This window comes from Nannobrachium achirus (genome assembly GCF_963921795.1).
Source record: "Nannobrachium achirus genome assembly, chromosome: 4".
Classification (NCBI taxonomy): Eukaryota; Metazoa; Chordata; class Actinopteri; order Myctophiformes; family Myctophidae; genus Nannobrachium; species Nannobrachium achirus.
The window spans coordinates 12,540,425-12,563,021 of NC_137813.1; the positions used below are offsets into that span (position 1 = coordinate 12,540,425).

Below are 22,597 nucleotides of genomic sequence, written 5' to 3' on the forward strand. Positions count from 1 at the left end.
CAGACCTTTGACTGGTAGGTTATGTCGTTGTTGTTCGGGCAGAAACGCTTCAAATGTCTACTTTTTTTTGTAAAATGTGTTTTCGTAAATTAACACTATAGATGCCACCTATTAAATCGTTTTTATTTACCTGCTTTCCGATTGCGTGTTCATTGCGCGCAAGACCGGCTGACCGCTGCCGCTCATGGCCGCTGCACGTGTCGTCTTTCACACGAAGAAGAAAAACTCCCCACGAGTCCATAGCCCACATAACAGTGCAACTTCACCCAAATGGATGAGTTATCCTGAACGGAGTAAAGGATAATCAGTCATCCGTCTTCAAGGTGGAGTGATTGAATATCTATGGATGTGACATTAAACACGGCTTATGTAATGATGTTTCCCTGGGGAGCTGATGGGATTGCATCTCTCACTGTTGACTGATGACGGGACGACACGATGTGTACACACTCTGTAAGGGAGGCAGTCATGGAACAACACAATGTGTACACACTCTGTAAGGGAGGCAGTCATGGAACAACACAATGTGTACACACTCTGTAAGGGAGGCAGTCATGGAACAACACAATGTGTACACACTCTGTAAGGGAGGCAGTCATGGAACAACACAATGTGTACACACTCTGTGAGGGAGGCAGTCATGGAACAAGTACCCTGATTTCGAAAGTAGAAGTAGCAATACTGCAATGTGTGTCTCCTAGTTCTTCTATTGAGACATTTAGATGGTGCCAAAGGTGCTGTCTCCAAGACACAGGATCTGACACAGATTCTGACTTGATGGTCCACACGATTAAATGTATCCCCATAGCAAGCAGGCAGGCTGCATTAGCTCAATGGGAGTCAAACAATCCAATGTTTGCCCCTGAGATGCATTGGAGTAAAAGTATAAAGTAAAATATGTCAAGTAGAGCAATGGTTCTCAACCTTTTCAGGCCGCGACACCCAAAGAAATCTTATTTTAACTGGGGAACCCCCCACCCTGACGAGCACTAAAAGTTGAACCATTACATTTTGTATAACACACTTCTGTTGTGAAAATAGCAGATCTACATGCTCACAACGCCTCACAATGTGACGCGTTGCGAGCATGTAGATCTGCTATTTTCACAATTTCTGCCTCTAATATTTGACATTTTGGACCATGTTTAATTTGACATTTTAGAGGTATTAAAAAGTCCTTAAATTGTCCCTTTAGTGTGTGCAGATACCCTCTCTATACACTTAAACATTATGTTGTTTTGTTTACTGTTGAGTGAGAAAACAATGTTGCACATTAAGTTAATCAAATAATTTGGGGACCCCCCTGGGGGTCCCGACCCACAGGTTGAGAACCACTGAAGTAGAGTACTTGAGTAAATGCACCTAGTTACTTGCCACCAGCTGCGTATGGGAGTACATCTCTCACGCTTGACTGATGTGACTGTACACAATGTGTACTCTGTAGCAGGGAGCTAATGGAATAAATCTGCCCACATTTGTATCCATCAGCGCCTTGGTCACCTTCGCCGTCTCTCATCACTGACTTATCGTTTATTTCCCCTGTTACTCAGGCGTGTGATTGCAGCCAGGTTGTCTGTATAATATTGCCCAATCTATTGGAGCGCAGAAATGTTTAAAGGAGTAGTTCAACCCTTTCATAGATTCCATATAGTTGTATTGTTTGACAGCACAATCATCATCAGTGCATTTTGGATGGCAATTGGCGTTCAGATATTTAACCACTTGAACCGTCGATACTTAACCCATTTAGGCCTAGGATTATTGACTGCTTTAATCAGGATTTTTCTATGCAAGTCTTTGAATATATCTATTTAAAAGCAAACATTTGTAACTCAAATATTTGCTTCTGGGGATCCCTGGAACAACATATTTTGAGATGGGGGTCCGTGGCCAAATACCTGTAATTTTGGGGGTCCTTGACATGAAAAAGTTTGAGAACCACCGATTTAGAGGAAGGATTTAGAAGTCGGGTCAAAGATCGGGTCAAAGATATTCAAAGACTTGCACTCGTTTTCACGATTTTTCAAAAATAGCAGATCTACAAGCTCGCAGCGCGGCACTCGGTGCCGCGCTGTGAGCTTGTATATCTGCTATTTTTCTAAGGTTAAAGCATACAATAATGGTTAAAGTGGTTAAAATCTAACGCGACTCGGGCGCGTTCCAGGTATTTGAGAGTTAATAAACTTGACCTTTCACTCTGTACTTGGTGTGCTCATTTCTCCCTCTTCGCCAAAGCGCTTTGCCTAAAATAGCTGATCTTCAAGCTCACAACGCCTCGCAGTGCGAGGCGTTGTGAAGATGAAGATCTGCTATTTTTGGCTAAAGTTATCAGAATATGGACACTAGGGTTCAAGTTGTTAATATAAAAAGGATTGGAAGATTTGGAGGACCCCCTGTAGTAAATCTGAGGACCCCCTAGGGGTCCCGGACCCCCTGTTGAAGACCCCTGCGCTAACTCACCATAGCTTTGTGATTGATGCCTCTTTTCACCTGAGAGATTTTTTTTCTTTGCCTTTTTTTTCTTTTTTACGATTTGATACATTAATTTAATAGAGCATGAAAAGTGTGCGTGTGCGCGTGCACACGTGTGTGTGTGGGAATATACAATAATGTTCAGAATATCATCTCAGTGAGTCCTGCAGCCTTGTATCTCCATATTTCAACGTTTTCTTTTCTTCATAAATTGATGCAGTACTTCATACAGCAGTGTCACATGAAAGCAGCAAAACAATAGCAGCTGTACTTGCTATTTGTGCAAATATTTGTGTGACTAAATAACAACTATATGGATCCACTGGAACGCAAGCCATTTATTTCCGACTAACTGAAAAGCAGTGGTGGAAAAAGTACTCTTTGAATGATGATGCATTTTGCATGATGACTCATATGATGCAAAATGCATCATCATTCATGCTGAAATACTAAAATGTCTCAAAACACAGATTGAACACAAAAAATAACTCAGGATTGTGTTGATCGTGTCCCAAACAACAATAAAATAAGATCTGGTTGTCCCAGAGGTGAAGTGGTCCTTTAAAGGAGGACTTCACCACTTTTCAACCTATCTTCATATAATTGGTCCTCACTAATGTTCATGATAAAATAACACAAGTTGTGTTCTACTCGGCCTGTGTCTCTTAGGAGAGCTGTTGGCAGTTCAGAAACCTGTCTGCCAGTGACATCATCGTTAGACAGATTTGTCTTTCTTTTTTTTTAAACCCATTTAGGCCTAGAATTTTTTAATGCTTTAACTATTGAAAAATAGCAGATATCTGCTATTTTTGGAAAAAGGGTGAAAATATGCGCACATTTTTCAATATATATTTTTCAAAGCAAACTTTTGTAACTCAAATCTCTGCTTCTGGGGGGTCCCTGGAACAACATATTTTGAGATCGATCGAACGCGACTCGGGCACGCTCCAGGTTTTTGAGAGTTAAACAAGATCCCACTCCTATGGGACACAGACCGAGTCGTTTTTTTTTTCTTTTCTTTGTATGATATTTTATCATGAGCCTTAGTGAGGACCAATTATATGAAGATACAGATGTTCCATTTCAAAACTTGTGTCAATGGGAATGGAGTGGTTTCTTGACATTTGCGGGTTTCTGCCAAAAATAAGCTCCATTCTCCATCAAAATTAGAAAGGCAAAACAGGGAAAGAAACCATGTGGAAAAAAATAATTTGCAGGACATTTGCAGGGAAAGAGCATCTCTACTGTCCCAAAGACACATGCCCGCCAAAAATATGAATACATCACAGTCAAAGGTCAGGGAAATATCCAACATCAGTCTGAAAAATAAAAAATAAAATAGGACTTAAGCACTTTAATGAATTGCTGATTAACATGGAGTGTCCAATTAAGTGTGCAAGTCTTATTCAAACATCTACATTACAAGAGACATTAAAAAAAAAGTATAATAATTAAAATGTTTTATTACTGCAGGACGCCTTCCTGTTAGAAGGAAACTAATAGCCGTGTTGTGGTCCATTTTCATGGGTGTACGCGGCACGGTCGTTAGTGAAAAATTAGCAAGTCGTTAAAACAAGTAATGAGTGCTCTAGCAGGTCATTAAAACATGTAATGGCCGCACCTCTACTTAACATTACTTCACATAATGGCAAGCAACACCACCGGACGCAAGTAAGTAAAACTTCTGCGTCCATTACTTCACATAATGGACGCAGAAGTTTTACTTACTTGCGTACGGCGGTGTTGCTTGCCGAAAATAGACAATCTACAAGCTCACAACTTGTTGCTTTGCAATACGTTAGGAGCTTGTAGATTGGCTATGTTCGGGGCGCAACACTGTTGAATTATGAATTGAGTAAGGATACCAATATAAGATTACTGTATATTTTTTCGTTGTTCTTCATTACCCCTTTTGTGACAAGGAAACAAATAAAACTTTATTATAAGAATAACTATATCTAACTTCTTTAAGGTGCATTTTAATATGCACAAAAATCCATACATAATTACATATGTATGAAACAACAGATAAAAATAGGCCATAAGTAACATAGGAATGCCATCTTAATATGCCAATACATCGACGGCACACGATCATCAGCCGATACCGATGCACGGCCAATTACAAACATCACATAAAAATTAAGCACTGTACTCCGCTGAGGACAGAACCACTGGCACGCTTGGCCCAAATCAAGTTCCTTTCATTTGACATGAACACAGCTACTAAGGTCTACACCGGATTGTTTCCGGCCACAGCCCCGTGTGTGGCCGTGCTCCGGTATATGGACCTTGTGCCAACTCTCTGGGGTCTGACTCACCCTTCCAGCACATGGCATGCATCCTTTTTTTTGTCCCCCTCTCCATAAAACCTTGCTCTGTCCCTGCGGGAGGCACTGTTGGCCTTTGTGCCATGCCATGCCATGCCATCCCTTCCTGGCCTGGCCTGGGCCTTCGCCCCTCATGCCACTGTGTTCACATCCACAATGTGGTGACTCATTACCGCCGCTATGAAACCCCTTGCTGCTTAACTACCTACAGTAGTTCCTCTTCCTGGTCTGCTGTTACTCTAATATTATCCCATTAAAGGTCTCACGACGGGCTGTTTCTTTTTATTATTATTTTTATTTTATAAAACAGAAGAGTCGGTAGGTAGGTAGGTAGGTAGGTAGGTAGGTAGGTAGGTAGGTAGGTAGGTAGGTACGTATGTACTTACTTACTCTATTGATCCCTGAGGGGAAATGCAGCTCACAAAGACATCAATGAAAACACATCATGATAATAAATACATATCTAAAAAGTGCATCTAAGCAAGTTAAACCTACAATGTTAATAAATAACTGTCAAACCAATCCAAACATTACTAATAGAAGTCTGAAAGCTTGTATCCAACACCCCCCCATCCTAGCTGGCCTGATCAAGCCAACCAGATGAGGAATTGTACAGTCTTATTGCTGTGGGCAGAAAAGATCTCCTATAGTGTTCGTTTTTGCAACTTGGACGTAACAGTCTGTTGCTAAAGGAGCTTTTCTGCCCTTTCACAGTGTCATAGGTCCTTCAAACGTGTACTAAAAGTGTTTTAACACTATCTCAAATTGCCTGTAGGTTTAAAGTGCTCATGTGGCCTATAGTTGCTTCTTTTATGCTTGTTTTCATAGACCTGGTTGCTTGTTTCTCTGGCAACACTGGTACAGATTGCAGCTATAAGGGTGAATCATGTTCATGTAGAGGAGAGACACAACCACACATCCTTCTTTTAAGTTGCCATGTACTGTGACAGGTTCATTTCAAAAGAAGGGAGGCCTCTTCGTGTTGTTGTGCCTTTTGACCATTTCTCACTGTCCTCAGGCTGTCGTTATTAGTATGGCATGTGTTTTGTGTGTGTGTGTGTGTGTGTGTGTGTGTGTGTGTGTGTGTGTGTGTGTGTGTGTGTGTGTGTGTGTGTGTGTGTGTGTGTGTGTGTGTGTGTGTGTGTGTGTGTGTGTGTGTGTGTGTGTGTGTGTGTGTGTGTGTGTGTGTGTGTGTGTGTGTGTGTGTGTGTGTGTGCGTGCGCGCGTGTGCGCGTGCGTGCGTGCGCGCGCGCGTGTGTTTTTAATGTGAGATTGTAACAATGTTGGAGTTGATTCATGAGCTCTGCCCAAAAGACATGTAATTGGACACATACATTTATCAGCTGTGGTCACATCCTCCCACTTGTATAATATATCGTCGTTGTCGGGTGGAAACCTCGTATCTCCAAGTTTCAAATGTGTACGTTCTTTCGCAAAGTAATGCCCTGCTTCATCATACAAGGCCGTCGCACAAAAGTAGTGAAAACAGCAGATCTACAAGCACACAACGCCTCGCAAGCGCAAGGTGCGAGGCGTTGTGTGCTTGTAGATCGGCTGTTTTCACTAGTTTAAATCTTTTTTAAAATGATAAATGCAAAACGAACGGTTTTGGACATACAAAGTTTTCATACAAAGTTTTCACCCGACCACGCCCCGACCACGCCCGCAGGGCCAGAGTCAGTGATCTTACACCGCCTTACACCAAGGTGTAAGGCGCCTTACACCAAGGTGCAAGGCGTTGTGTGCTTGTAGATCGGCTGTTTTCACTAGTTTAAATCATTTTTAAAATGATAAATTCAAAACGAACGGTTTTGGACATACAAAGTTTTCACCCGACCACGACAATATACTGGATCACTGACTCTGGCCCACAGGGCCAGCACTGGATAACTGCTTTAACCTTTAAGTCCTGAGGCCCATTCCACACAATGTCTTGAAACGGTGGTGCCATGTCAATTGTGAAAATAGCAGATCTACATGCTCGTTGCGAGACGTTGTGAGCATGTTGATCGGCTATTTTCACAATAAAACCGTGTTATACAAAATTCCTCAACTCTTAGTGCTCGTCAGGGTGCCAGGGTCTCCAGTTCAAATATGATTATTTCGGGGGTCACAGCCTGAAAAGTTTGAGAACCACTGGCATACACTGCCTGTCTTTGGGCATTGCACATAGGAGTAAGCGACTCGTTATTGAGCTGAATTATTATTATATAGTCCTGGAAATTGGGTTCAATATTCTGGAAAAGTTTTGGAAATTAATTGGTAAAAATGTGTGGGAACCCTGTACAGCGCTGAGGTACTCTGATCAATGACATGTATACAGTAGGATTTTAAAAGGTCATGTTATATTGTGTCAATGATGTTATTGCGACCGAAGGTCGCATATACTCTGAAGAACCGTGTCGCTTGAGTGACCTTCCTTCCGTATCCTCTTAGATGTCCCTCCGTATCCTCTTAGATGTCAGTGTGATGTCAGCGAGTTGTGACATCACTTCCTGTACAGGGCGGCTACGCAAAATGTGGATAACACTATATATGGAGATAGTCCAGTCCATCATGTCATATGGGACTACCGTCATAGAAAGTAGCCATTGTTAGGCCGGAGTCAATGGCTGTCTGTCTGACTGTCTGTACAGGAAGTGATGTCGATGACATGGAGATGTGGATAACACTATATATGGAGATAGTCTAGTCCAATATGTCATATGGGACTACCGTCATAGACAGTAGCCATTGTTAATCCAGAGTCAATGGCTGACTCTCTGTACAGGAAGTGATGTCACATGACATACTTTTTATGCCCATATATGAGTCCTAACATGGAGATGTGGAGATATATATATATATATGGAGATAGTCTAGTCCAATATGTCATATGGAACTACCGTCATAGACAGTAGCCATTGTTAGGTCGGAGTCAATGGCTGTCTGTCTGTCTGACTGTCTGTACAGGAAGTGATGTCACATGACATACCTTTTATGCCCATATATGAGTCCTTCTGTACCACATCTCCATGTTTAGGCAAACTCCACACAGAAAGGCCCTATCGCCAACCCAACCTAGGGTGTGAGCGATAGGGCCTTTCTGTGTGGAGTTTGCATGTTCTCCCCGTGTCTCCTAGGGTTGATACCCTCACAAAAACATGAACAAACTCCCCCCAGAATGACAACAACTAGAATCGTCAGAGAAACGCTGTGGTTGGCCAGATGGTCAAGAATTGGCGCGACCTCGCCCTTTAGGGCGAGGTTGCATGTCACCCTGAGGTCGCATTCCACCCACAGGTGTCTTACTAGTGTTATATTGTGTTTTTACGATATTGCATGGTGTTGTTTATCTCAACATAATGTGTCTGTGGTAAAAATTAGTTTGAGCTACAGTACTTCTGGCAGCAGTGTTTAATGTGCTATCCTATAATATGCAGTAGGCTGCCAGCCTAAACAGCCTTGATCATTTTTGATTTATTTATTTTTATTGGTCAATTAATTTTAAAACGTTAGGAAGGATACTAACTAGGGAAATGTCCAGTTTATCTGAAGCACGGAAAGAAATATATAAATATTCGTGCCAGCCTTTCATAAAACAGACGGATAGAAACTATTGAGGCGCGTATACTAAGATCCCCAGACCCGCATAGTGCATGCATTATTCAATTTGAAATGTAATCTGTAAAATGACAGCGCTATCATTTAAATTGACATTTTCCACGTATACGTGTGCAAATCGTGGCTCGAAATGGAAATTGAAACTCAATAATCCTGGTAATACGCGATTAGGTGTGATTCTTTTAGGTTTTAACCCATTTAGGCCTAGAATTATTGAATGCTTTAACCAGTGAAAAATAGCAGATACAAGCTCACAGCCGCGCTGCGAGCTTGTAGATCTGCTATTTTTGAAAAAGTCGTAAAAATGTGTGCAAATCTTTGAATATATGTATTTTCAAAGCGAACGTTTGTAACTAAAATTTTGCTTCTGGGGGGTCCCTGGAAATAAATATTTTGAGATGCGGGTCCGTGGCCAAATAAATATCATTTTGGGGGTCCTTCACATGAAAAGGTTTGAGAACCACTGACTGATAGTAGTCTCTCAAGAACAGACTAACTGAGCTCCAGTTAAGTGAAAAGGACCTTTTCTTTGACGATGGCTAACCAGATTGCTGACATAGAAACATAGGGTTTTCCAAAAAAATCTTAGAAGGATTCAAAAGACACTCATAGAATCGGGTCAAAATTATAATTTTCACGATTTTTCAAAAATAGCAGATCTACAAACTCGCCGCGCTGTGAGCTTGTATATCTGCTATTTTTCAATAGTTAAAGCATAAAATAATGATACACAATAATGTGTACCAGTTCTGAATGGGTTTAAGAGGGATGCACGTGATTCAGTACATTATGATCGGGTTTTACATACCTTACGATCGGGTTTTATTCAAATTAGGCAAGCAATGTAAGCTCAGTAAGCAATGCAAGTCTATACAGCCGCAGTGTTGGAATCAGATCAGATTTATCCAGTGGTGTAAAGTAATGAAGTGCATTTACTCATGTCTACTGTACCTACTGTAAGTACACTTTAGAGCAGAGGTGTCCAAAGTGTGGCCCGAGGGCCAAATGCGGCCCGAGGACACATTGTATACGGCCCACGGCTTCATTCCTAAATTGTATTATAAACGGCCCAGCATCACCGTCAAACGAGAATATTTTCCCAGAGAATAATTTTTCAGGATTGTTCCCTAGCTGTTGTCTCATTCTGAAGGGGTCAAAGACAGGCTATTTTATTGTAATTTCTACCTTGCATGTCTGGTTACATGTGGCAAGTGGTAATGCGAAATAAGTCTGAGTTATTTGTGTTTTGATCAGCGCAGACATCTGACAAAAGACCATTGATATTAAATATTGATGATGACAGTTAATTAAAATCGTTTAAATTGCGATGCTTATGCATTTTACTTTGTTATGGTCCAACCAAAAGTAGCCTACATTAAGTCTAGATTTAGTCGGCCCTTGTGTGTGTTTTAATATTTTCTAATGTGGCCCCCTTTGAAAAAGGTTTGGGCACCCCTGCTTTAGAGGATTATTTTTTACTTTAATGGAGCGTTTCCAATTGTCAGTACTTTTACTTCTACTCATTTCAGAGGCAAATGTTGTACGTTTTAACACTGGAACATAATGAATAATAATAACGCTTGAAGTTGAACCAGGCACATACACAATTACCGCACAGTATACTGTAGCTTTCAAATCTATACATAAACCTTCCGTTTAGCAGTCACATGTCGTTGTGAGTTATTCTCTCACATGTCGTTGTGAGTTATTCTCTCAGGAGCCCGGTGAGTCAGCCTCGACAAAATGATGACACGAACATTATGTGCGCCTTCTACTTCCAAATACATCTTTAAACAGGTTGAAACAACTCTTTCTGGTGCGTCAGCCAGCTAACGCCATGATTGAGCAGTCTCTTAAATAACAAATTATATCCTCCTCTCTATTCGTAATTTCTCATTTATTACTTCTACAGTAATGGGAATTTGAAATACGCTTTGGCCGGGGCTCGCGCTGAACTTTGCCAGGGGACAGGTGGTAATGGCAAGTCACTGTCGACTCGCCAGCCAACAGCACACAGCCCACTAAACGCTATCGATGGCTTCATTTCTAGATGTGTTGCTTATATCCGTTCTCCTCCCTCTGTCTGTTTGGAAAGTTCAGAAATGAAAGACCAAATCGGATGTCTGAGATGTCCAGATTGGATTTAGATTGTTTGGTATCAAGTATGGATTAAAAATCGATTCTAAATCCTAATGGTTTTCTGAAAATGTGTTTAATGTCAAGGACCCCTAGAATTATTTGTATTTGACCGTGGACCCCATCTTCCAGGGACCCCCCAGAAGCAAAGATTTTAGTTAAAAATGTTTGCTTTAAAATAATATACATTCAAAGATTTGCAGTTCAGTAAATACATTTAAAAAAAAAGCAGATCTACAAGCTAAAGTGCCGCGTTATGAGCTTGTATATCTGGTATTTTTGAATAGCCAAAGTATATTAAAACAAATACAAAATAAAGTTAAAGTAGTTACGTGACACAGATATTTTTATTTTATTTATTTTGTGTGTCAGATGTCTCCCAGTCTGGATAAAACAGGACACTTAAGGCTTTGATGTGATGTGATCACTCCCCGAGCTACAGCACTTCTGGATCAAGCTGAGTGACACCATCGCCTGAGAGATTACTTTACATTTCTGAGTAAACTAGAAAAGCAGTACCAAAAACATAAAAAGAGTTCTACTGCATCTCTTCTCCATTAGTCTAGTTTTTATTTGTGGACAACATTGTCAACAAATTTAGTGTTAGTTTTAGTCATAGCTTAGTTGTCATTTAGTTCTTATTGAATTTTCATCACTGAAAAATATAGGTAGTCAACAAACATTTGTCGTCATTGTTTTAGGTGACTAAATTAACTCAACCTCTGCCAAAAAAGTACCCCTTCCCTGCCATGCCAGAGGAACCCGAAGATTTAATAAGCTTTAATAAAAAAAAAAATGTTATGCTCCGTGATCGGTTTCTACACGGACACATTATTGAGCGGACCAGTTAACATTGAGACCGTAAACCGGAAGCGGCTGTCCGTCCTCTATCCTCTATTCGTTGGCTTTCTGTGTAAACACGGCAGCTTACAGACGGAGAACTTATTGATCAATTGAAAAAAAATAAAAGGATTTGAGAAGCTGATGGAATACGCAAACACGCACGACGGGAACTGGATTAGCGGCCGCTTTAACAGGTAGGAGAAGCCAGCAGTGAAAGACATAGAAAAAACTTCGGGCTCCTCGGCCGTAAACTACGAATGAGTTAACACTCAGCGCGTCACCATACCCACACACACGCACACACGCAAGCACGCAGATATTGAGTGGACTTTAAGTACAACCAGGCGAGTCCTATCTGAGGATCTAAGGCCGCTGCCGGAGCAGCATATCTAAAATGTAACTAAGAGTCTGGCCTTGTGAGGCCTCTGAGAAGTCATCAGCTAAATCTTAAAATCAATCCTGAAACTCCGGGCCACCCTGGCCAGCGAAGAGAAGCAAGAATGGCCAATAATATGGTTGTGTTTCTTTGAATTGATTAACCGTCTAGCAGCTGGATTGTGAACCACTTGGAGACAGGAGATTGTTTTCCTTTTCCTTTTTTTTTTACTGTGCCCTGAAGACAAGGAGTCAATTAATGGATACTGTAGAAATTGATGAATCGTGTCACAATAATCTAATTGAATCAATTTGTGTTGAATGTAGAGACTCTGTGGTGTATTGAATAATTTCCTAAAGAATCATAATTGAATCGAGTCACAAGATTTACAGCCCCACAGATTGCTATTGTTTTTAATATGTAGAATAATGGTTTCTATACATATTTCATTTGCAAATAAAAGCCCACATCCCCCACATTTGTATTTGCCAAGCTGCACACTAGACCTATTCATCACTCTTTTTTCAAACACTCTCCAATTCCCATTTTTCACCCACAACTCTCATGTTGTGTTGTGTTGCGCGCACAGGCGTTTTCTTCATAAATTGTGTTTGTCCGGTCAAAACCTTGTCTCCATATACAGTAACTGTTTGTCCATGTGTCTTTATATATACTGTATCTCCATTCTTTATCGCATGGCATTGTCTTGCAAAAAGAACAAAAATGTTCAAGCCTCACAGCGCATTGCGATGCCACATGATGATGGTGTCTCTCTGGGTGCCTGATCCATTCATGCGTTGGTTCCCACAGCACCAGTTTGCTGGCTGGCAGCTCTTGGTGTCTTTGGCAGTGTCCTGCTTGCCTCATTCTCCTGGCTACTATTTTATCGCTCACCCTTGTTAGCCCAACGTACAGATTCTTGTTTGGTAACATGTGTACTCTTGCTGACGTTGAACAAGCTCAAGCTTGTGAGTTTGTAGATCTGCTATTTTTGGCTTAAGTTCTCTGATTTTGGACACTAGGGTTCAAGTGGTTCATATAAAAAAAGAGAAGAACGTTTGCATCACACAGAGATTTGGAGGACCCCCTGTAGTCCGAGAGGCTACATCTCATCAGATGATGGTCGGTGGCTCAAATGGGGGTTAAAAACCACTGTTTACTCTATCAAAATGACTGAAGGTGTGTCCTCTCTGTCCCGCAGACCGTCTTCACGTTGCTGCTGGGCCCGTTCACCTTCTTCAGCGCCCAGAAGACCAAATACCTGCAGATCCTCACCTCGCTGATGCGCTGGATTGGTAAGGCAAAAAGATAAGAAGTTTGTCATCAATGCTTAAGACTACTAAACTCACATGAGACTACGGGTGATCACTTGATCGATTATTAAATGCAACAAGCTCAAACACCATTATGTGGATTTCAAAAGGTTCCATTCACAAAAAAAAAAAGTCACGTTAACAGAATATATGATGTATGAGTCCAGATCTCACCTAATACAATTCAGTTCTAGAATACATACCGGTTCACCAAACGCATACAGTCAACATAAGAATTTCAACAAGCGACGCAAAAAACTAAACAAAAAATATCTAATCTATAACAGTGGGTTAGAACAGTGCTTGTAGCAGATCTACAGGCTCACAGCGCGACACTTCATGCTGCGCTGCGAGCTTGTACATCTGCTATTTGTTTGAAAAGTCTTGAAAGTGTTTGAACATCATTGAATAATTTAGCATTTATATATTTTTTAACACAAACCCTCTGATCTGGAGGTCCCCGGTTGAAAACATTTTCACATGTGGGTCCACCTGACCAAAAATAACAATAATTTCTTTTTAGGTTTTTGGCACTAAAAAAGTTCTGAGAACCACCGATTCATCCAGAAGGTGTGAATGGGTTAAATGACAAGCAGATTGAAAGCAGCTATTCAACGTTGTAAACATTATCGATCACCCTGACCCAGTTTTCTCCCTAAGCGATGTCGGGCTGCGCGCTGCCCCCGCATGTAAGACATGGCAAACGCCATTATCCTGCTAGCGTAGCTCAGGCTCACACCTTCTCTGCTTCTGATTGATCTGCCAGTCAGCCAGCTTGACAAGAGACACTTGTTGTCTCGTGGCCGAGAGGGGGATCCATCTCGGCAAGAAGAGCATTTGTATGAAAAAAAACCTCTGAAATCTATCTGACTCCCTCTCTATTTCCTTCCCTCCCTGCCTCCTCTTAAAGTTCTTTCCTGTCTTCATTTATTTGTCCGGATGCCAATTTAGCTGACAGTAAAAGAAAAAAAGGAAAGCATTGGTGTGATTTTCGCCTCACAGCTAGAAGGTCCTGGGTTCGATTCCCGCAGGGGGGCACCGTGGGCGCTGGGGATGTGTTCCCTCCTCCACGTCATCAGCGCCCACACCCTAGGTGGGGTTGGCAAAAGGGCCTTTCTTTGTGGAGTTTGCATGTTCTCCTTATGACTCCTAGGGTAGAAACCCTAAAGTGACACAGATTTGCGTTAGAAAAAAAAAAAAAACGTCCCAACACTACATTACATTGTGGATGTTCCAACATTTGATTGATTGATTGATTGATTGATTGATTGATTGATTGATGATGATAGTTGGTGACACATTCCACATAATTGTGTTGGCCCTTATACTGCTGCTACATTCCACATATTGCAAACAGCAACCTGTTCTTTTTTTCTTTTCTTTTTTTTTTTTGCCTGTTAAGCCTATGTCGATTGCTCACATAATTCACACGAGTAACAGAAAACAGAGTTGTAGGCTATAACCAACAGATGGAAATCTCTCCTTCACTCTGACAGATATTCCTAAAGAGAAACACTCTCCCCTGCCCTTCTTTGTAGCGCAAATAGGTCTCCCCCCCCCCCCCCCCCCCATCCCCCCAAGAAAACATTCCCTCTTAACCATGTCAATATCCTTTCATCCTTCAGCCGTGCGTTCTCTAGCCTCCCTCGCTCCCTCCCTCTCCCAGTGGTGACTTAAAATACATTTACTCAAGTATACTCTACTTTTAGGTCTCAGAGGCAAATAGTGCACTTTCTATCCCCACTACGATTATATGAAAACTTTTAGTTATACTAGTTATCATTATTAGATTATTACAAAATGCGTGTAACGGAGGTGAATCGGACCTCCCCACCCGGGCTTCGAACCCGGGCCTCCCACGCGAAAGTCCAATATCTTAACCATCGCTCCAAAGGGATATCCCCATGGGGCGAGGATACTAGACTTTTGAGGCTTCAAGGCTGGGGCTGCGACTCTCTCCGTCACACTCGCACTACCCAACTTCAGCACTACGCACATTTCGGTCCGTTCGAAAACAGACAATCTATGAGCTGGCAAAGCATTTTTAGCTTGCAGATATGCTATTTTCAAAAAAAGTTTTTTACACATTTGAAAACCTGTGAAATTGGACTTCCTTATTTGATACCAAGCAGTTTTGTGATTTTGCTCCAGTGCTTTTTTGAGTATGTCTACGTTAAGTATTGATACTTTTTTCTTAAGTAAAAAACAAAACAAAAAACAGAGTACTTTTCCCACCATCTTTCCCTCCCTCCCTCCTCCCGCAGTGTGTGGCGGCCGAGATATCCCTCTCTCTCTCTCTCTCTCTCTCTCTCTCTCTCTCTCTCTCTCTCTCTCTCTCTCCTCCCCTCCATCCCTCAGCCCTGACGGGCTGACAACCCGTCTCAGGGTTGATTGGACCGTCACTCACCGGGGCCAGACGGTCCCGGTGAGGACGACGGTACCTCTGTAAAAAACAAAAAAAACACACACACACACACACACACACACACACACACACACACACACACACACACACACACACACACACACACACACACACACACACACATCAACAACAGCCACTGAATCACGGGCGGTATAGCCGCTTGCCTGCCGTCTTCCCCCTATACACGCCTCCGCATTGGCCGATTGACCGATTCATATACAGACGTTCCATTTAAAAAATGCACTCCATTTTCCATAAATTTTAAAAAAAAAACCTGTGGAAAAGATGTATTTGCAGGTCACTATCCGGCTGGTGAATGCCTACCCTACATGATGCTCTGTCGCAACAACGAACCCTTGTCACACCGAACCAAAAAATATCCAATCTACAAGTTCATAACCCGTTCGTGACATGTACGTTTGGAACTTTTTCTAGCTTGTAGATTGGCTTTTTTTGTATACAGTACGTCATACGACTAGTAGGGCATTCACCGAATATTCAAATATCAAAGTCACTATTCGACGTTGTTCACCGAAGTCGAATATTCGCTTTTTTATTTAATTTTATTGTTTTATATAAAAAAAGTATAGTTTATAAAGCTTGGCGAGATAGAAAGTCATAAGAATGCGTTGTCAATGCCCCTGGTAGATTAATTTGTTAATGCTCAATACCAGGGGTTCTCAAATCTTTTTAGGCTGTGACCCCCAAAATAAACATATTTGAACTGGGAACCCCCACCCTGACAAGCATTTGGAATTGTAGGTATTACATTTAATTTGACTCGGTTCCGCAGATAACTATTGTGAAAATAGCAGATCTACATGCTCACAACGCCTCGCGTTGCGAGGCGTTGTGAGCATGTAGATCGGCTATTTTCACTATGTTCGCCTCTTGCTTACTTAATATTTGACAGATTGGCCAGTCCTGTCGAATATTCGAATACTTTGAAGTAAAATAATTAGAATACTAAAAATCACTATTCGTGAATGCCCTAACTACTAGCCATTTCATTTTTTTTCACATCCTGGGCCCTGCCTTGTTTATCCCTGGCCTGCCTGTCTCCCTCCCTCCCTCCCTCCCTCCCTTCCTCCCTCCCTCCCTTCCATCTGTGATTGATAGGCGGTGTCAGCTCTCCCTGCCGGGCTCTTTAGGAAGCAGCCGTCTAATGGTTCAAAATGGCTGCGGCGTCCCAAGGTCCCTGGAACAACCTACTGTATTTTGAAATGGGGTTCCCTGGCAAAATAATACATGTTATGTTGGTGGTCCTTAACCCATTTAGGCCTACACTTATTGAATGCTTTAACTATTGAAAAATAGCAGATATACAAGCTCACTGCAAGCTTGTAGATCAGCTATTTTTGAAAAATCCTGAAAATGTGTGCAAATGTTTCAATATATATAATATTTTTCAAAGCAGACTTTTGTAACTCAAATCTCTGCTTCTGGGGGGGGGGGGGGGTCCCTGGAAGAACATATTTTGAGATGGAGGTCTGCGGCCGAATAAATGTAATCTTGGGGGTCCTTGACATGAACAAGTTTGAGAACAGCTGATTTAGAGGAAGGATTTAGAAGTCGGGTCAAAGATTGGGACAAAGATATTCAAAGACTTGCACACATTTTCACGATTTTTCAAAAATAGCAGATCTACAATGGGGCGGCATAGCTCAGGGGTAGAGAAACTGGTATTAGAGCACGAAGGGTATAAATCCCGAAGGGTTCCCAGTTCGAATCCGGGCTCCCCCTGAGTTAATGTCGAAGGGTCCTTGGGCAAGACTCTGAACCCCTAATTGCCTCCGGTGAGTAGGTTGGTGCCTTGCATGGCTTCCTCCACCACCGGTGTATGAATGTGTGTGTGAATGGGTGAATGTAATGCACAATCTATGTAAAGCGCTTTGGATTAAAAGCGCTATATAAATGCACCATTTACAAGCTCGCAGCGCGGCACTCGGTGCCGCGCTGTGAGCTTGTATATCTGCTATTTTTCAATAGTTAAAGCATAAAATAATGGTTAAAGTGGTTCAAATCTAATGCGACGCCGGCGCGTTCCAGGTATTTGAGAGTTAACATGAAAAGGTTTGAGAACCACTGATTCAGAAGAAGGATTTAAAAGACATTTATAGAATCGGGTCAAATATTCAATGACTAGCTTGTATATCTGCTATTTTTTTCAGATTAACTAGTAGATTAACTGCCATGTATCTTTTGTGCACGTTGTGCGAGCGTTGGCTCCCGTTCACGTCCGTTCAACGTCTTGTCTTTCACACGGAGAAGAAAGAATACAACCGCAGGGATCCATGAGTCAGACATAGTCCATAGAACATGGGGACTTCCTTCTTGACCAAACGAGCGATGTGAGAAAACAAATGCAGAAAAAGCCTTTTTTACTGCAGCCAGATAGAATGGATGTGAATGAGGAAGTTGAAGTCGGGCAGCAGCGGCTTTCACCAGGCACCAGTGGCTGCCGCAGTACCCGTTTACCTGGTTCACGTCCCTGGACGTGGTAACGAGGCTGCGGTGCTAGTCATTAGAAAAATATGAGTGTTCAAATGTTTTCATTTACTGCTTTCTATCGTTTTTGTGATTTTAATGATTTTGATTTGCATGCATGCATGCATGCATGCAAGTGGCTAAATATGTATTTTTAGACACAATAAACCCATTCCCAAGATGCACTGCAATCTTTCATGGGCAGATGTGACTTATGGGGGCTGGTGTAAATGGTAACAAAGACATTTCCGGCTAATTGTGTAAAAAAATACATATTTAGCCACTTGTACGCATGCCCCAAACCACTGAAATCAAAATACTAAAATCGCTAAAACAAAACTGTTCTTTTCTCTAATTACAATCTAAATTAAAGCTGCAAGCAGCAATGACCGGGCCCTCACAGCCCTACCCATGTCACAAGGCCAGCAGCCAATCAGAAACCAAACAGGAAGTCAGCCATTTCGACTAATTAGTGGCGTTTTGGCGCATTTTTGGCCGTTATCACGGGTCGCACTTTAACGATAGTTTAAAGTTTTTCTCAAAAAAAAATTTTTGAGAAAAAAAGAATTGAGAAAAAAAAAATTTTTGAGAAAAAAAAATTTGAGAAAAAAAAAATTTGAGAAAAAAAAATTTGAGAAAAAAAATTGAGAAAAAAAGGTTTTTGAGAAAAAAAGATTTTGAGAAAATAAAAATTTGAGAAAAAAAAAATTTTGAGAAAAAAAAGATTTTTGAGAAAAAAAAATTTGAGAAAAAAAATTTTTGAGAAAAAAAAATTAAAAAAAAATTTTGAGAAAAAAAAAATTTTGAGAAAAAAAAATTTTTTGAGAAAAAAAAATTTTGAGAAAAAAAAAATTTTGAGAAAAAAAATATGTTGAGAAAAAAAATGTTTTGACACCAGCCGCGAGTCTGTACGACAAACGGTTCATGAGTTATAGAGGCACTTCCTGTTTGGTGAAGGGCACTTCCTGTTTGGCGAAGGAAGCGTCAATTAAGGTTAAGGACTCTTAATCAAGTCATATGATACCAGCCACAACTCTGTACGATAAACGGTTGATGAGTAACAGCCAAAAAAGGAACAATCAAGTTTCGGCCAATCAGAAGAGGGGGCACTTCCTGTTTGGTGAAGGAAGTTTGACCCTTCGCCATGGGCACGCCGTTTTACGAAAACTCACGATTCGCACAACTTTTCATCGTTAAGGTGTCTTGAGTATGCCGAGCGAACTTGAAGTTGATCCGATTAACCCCCTAGGAGGAGTTCGTTAAAGTGCGACACGTGAAAACGGCCAAAAATACACCAAAACACCACTAATTAGTCAAAATGGCTGACTTCCTGTTTGGTTTCGGAAGTGGCGCCAAGAGACTTTTTTGTGAGTCCGGACATGATACAGGTGTGTAGCGATTTTCGTACGTGTAGGTGAAACCGTATGGTGGGGCTTGAGGCACAAAGTTTTGTAGGGGGCGCTATTGAGCCATTAGGCCACGCCCCCTTTTGATTTTTTTTAAATACGAAATTTTTCGCCACTTGTGATGTGTGTGCAAAGTTGTGCAACTTTTGGAGTACGTTTTGCGGCTCAAAAACACGATTCATTCGGCGGAAGAATAATAATCTTTGCAAATACAATAGGGTCCTCACACACTGTGTGTGCTCGGGCCCTAAATATGAACACGTCCTTTAAGATAAACCATTACGTGGCGATGTTTCACAGACAGCCGGAGGGAAATTGATAGCACAATATGGTACCGGATGTGTTTTCTTTTTATTTATTTATTTTTGGCTATACTTTTCCATCCTCGTCTGTGTCTGCCTTAAGAGTCAATATACGGTTGTTTGTTGTTGACGGGTCATTTTTCACGCAGGCTTTGAGCTTAATCTCCAAAGAGATGTCGAGAAGCAGAACGTTAGCACTTTGGGAGACCAGTTTTTTCTTTCTTTCTTTTTTGTGGTGCACCAGAGACTGGAGGGTTCAGAGATAGTACAGCAGCACCTTACTGCTCTGCCTATGATGGTTCAAACTGGCGGTTTGGAGAGTCCACGGGTTAACCTTATTGTGTCCAGTACAATACATCATTTATATCCACACTTTAAGTTAACTCAGAGAGAGTACAATTGGACCCATAAGGCAGTGGTTCCCCCGTAAGGCAGTGGTTCTGGGGACCCCCGGGGGTTATTGGGAGGAAGGTTGGGGTCCGGGGACCCCCAGGGGTTATTGGGGGGAAGGTTGGGGTCCTGGGACCCCCAGGGGTTATTGGGGGCAGTAATGCCCCACTAAACCTCCCTGCATATTTTCCTCCTTTTACCGTTGTCTGAATACCAGACAGTAAAATTATTAGCACATTTAGACCTGTTACAAAAAACCTTAGACGGATTCAAAAGACACTTATAGAATCGGGTCAAAATTCAACCCTAATTCAAACCCTAACCCACTCGGTGCCACGCTGTGAGCTTATATATCTGCTATTGATATACAGATGAACGCCCATCATGGAGAGTCACAGACACAGAGGAAGCAGGGCCGGCTCGCTAGCTGGCGAAACTATATCATGCTTAAAAGGTTAGTTTCAACCGATTAATTACTTTTTCCAGACGGTCGGAACTACTGACACATGTATCTACACATCACACACGATTACCAATCATGTTTATGATACAGAAAAGGCTTTCACTTCAACGAGAGAGAGTGGGGACTTTCACTGTCGCTCTCTGATCGCATTAGAACTGCTGCCTGCATGCAGCCGCAGCGAGTGGCGAGGGGGAGAGAGGTGATGATGATCACACAGTGTCACAGGCGGAGAGTAGGCTATAGACATTGGATCATCATAATAAACATTATAGGCTATTGTCGTCTATTTTCAGTTGTTGGTTGTCTTCACAGTAACAAGTATACTAAAGCAGTCATTAAACGTTCAGCAGCCCAACTGTTACACATGCGACTGGCCATGGGTGCGTTCAAGAGTATCGAAACGAGGTACCATTCGTTTTTACGTGAACCGATACTCGGCAGTACCGACGTCATGCGTTCGGTACCATTAAAAGTATCGACTTCGGTACCCATCAACCCTAGTCGCCACACGCACATGATTTTGGGAGAGCTGGTCTTTTAAAGGGTGAATCACAATACTTGTTGTAATATGCAGGTACACATACATACATGTATATTTCATCGTGTCTTTGCACCGTCCATTTAGTCACGGAATGCTCTGGCGACTAAATGGATTTGCCAGAGAAAGGATGACTTCTCATCGCTCTTCCGTGGCTCCTGGTCTGGCCTTCTTTCTCCATTAGGTTATTTTATAGGGTCATTTGACAGCAAGCTATAGCTTCTATTCCTTATCCCTGCAAGACCCGAATTAATTTCTACTGGCCGAAGAAAATTAAAAAAAAAAATCAGATGGTGTTGTAGGAGTCCTAATCACAGGAAAATGTAATTTGAAAAAATTTATAATTTTTTTGTAAGGTTTTATAGCCATAAATCATAAATCATAAATCATGCTCTAATTTGCATTTTGGGGATATTTTTCACAATATTAACATATGCACATGTTCTAGACATTCTAATGATCACGAAAAAAAAAATATTACAGGCATTTTACTTATGTTTTAGTGAGGATTAGCTTCAGTTAAAAAGTGAGATGTTGTTCGTCCAGACGCTGGAATTTCAACTTCTCTGGGAGGTGTGAATGTCAGCCTCTGTGGGGGGGTATTTATATGCAAATATCGTGGACAATGGCATTGTAATACTAAACAACAGGATTTAATGGTGATGTTAATGTGAAAAAAGAACAGGAAAACTAATTATAACATTTTTTAAAAAATGATTTAAAAAACGTTGCCAAAAAGCAACGCTGGGCCTTGCAGGGTTATAGTGCTTCCCTGCAGCGTTAGAAGTCTGTATATGCGGTGCTGGCCAACCCTAGTAGATCTCTCCAGGAACACTGTCCTGTCCACTGTCTTGAAGGCAATTTGTGTTATGTATGTTCTCATTATGTTGGAGGTGTTGTTCCAGGGGTGTCGCTCCAAATGCTGGGCCCTGGGTACAAGGATTCACTGCGGGCCCCCCCATGAATGTTCTTCACAGCATTATTATTACGCATTATTTTGTGCTTTCGCTCTTGAAAAAATAGCAGATATACAAGCTCACAGCGCGGCACCGAGTGCCGCGCTGCGAGCTTGTAGATCTGCTATTTTTGAAGAATCTTGAAGATGTCTTGGAATATTTCAAATCCTTCTAAAACCCATGTTTCTATGTCGGTGGTGCTCAAACATTTTCATTTAAAGGACCCCCAAAATTACATGTATTTGGCCACGGACCCCCGTCTGAAAATATTTAGTTACAGGGACCCCCCCCCCCCCCCCCGCCCCCCAGAAGCAAAATTTGAGTTACAAATGCACACATTTTCACAACTTTTCAAAAATAGAAGATCTACAAGCTCGCAGCACGGCACTCTGTATATATAGTATATCTACTATTTTTCAATAGCTAAAGTATAAAATAATTGGGGCCCCTCCACCTTGGGCCCTAGTAACTCAGTCCCAGTCCCCCCCCCCTTGTGACGCCCCTGGTTGGAGGTGTTGTCCCAGGATGAGTTGATAGATATCCCTGGCCAGGAATTG

The 22,597-nt window shown here is 41.7% G+C and overlaps 1 protein-coding gene across 1 annotated transcript in view; it reads left to right on the forward strand.

Moving 5' to 3' along the window:
* The window catches only part of tmem104 (transmembrane protein 104), a 135,522-nt gene that overhangs the window by 84,419 nt on the left and 28,506 nt on the right, over positions 1-22,597 (forward strand). Inside the window, exon 9 of the mRNA XM_080723583.1 lies at positions 12,962-13,055. Within this exon, the coding sequence (XP_080579709.1) occupies positions 12,962-13,055 (94 nt within the window). The remainder of the gene's footprint in view (positions 1-12,961; positions 13,056-22,597) is intronic.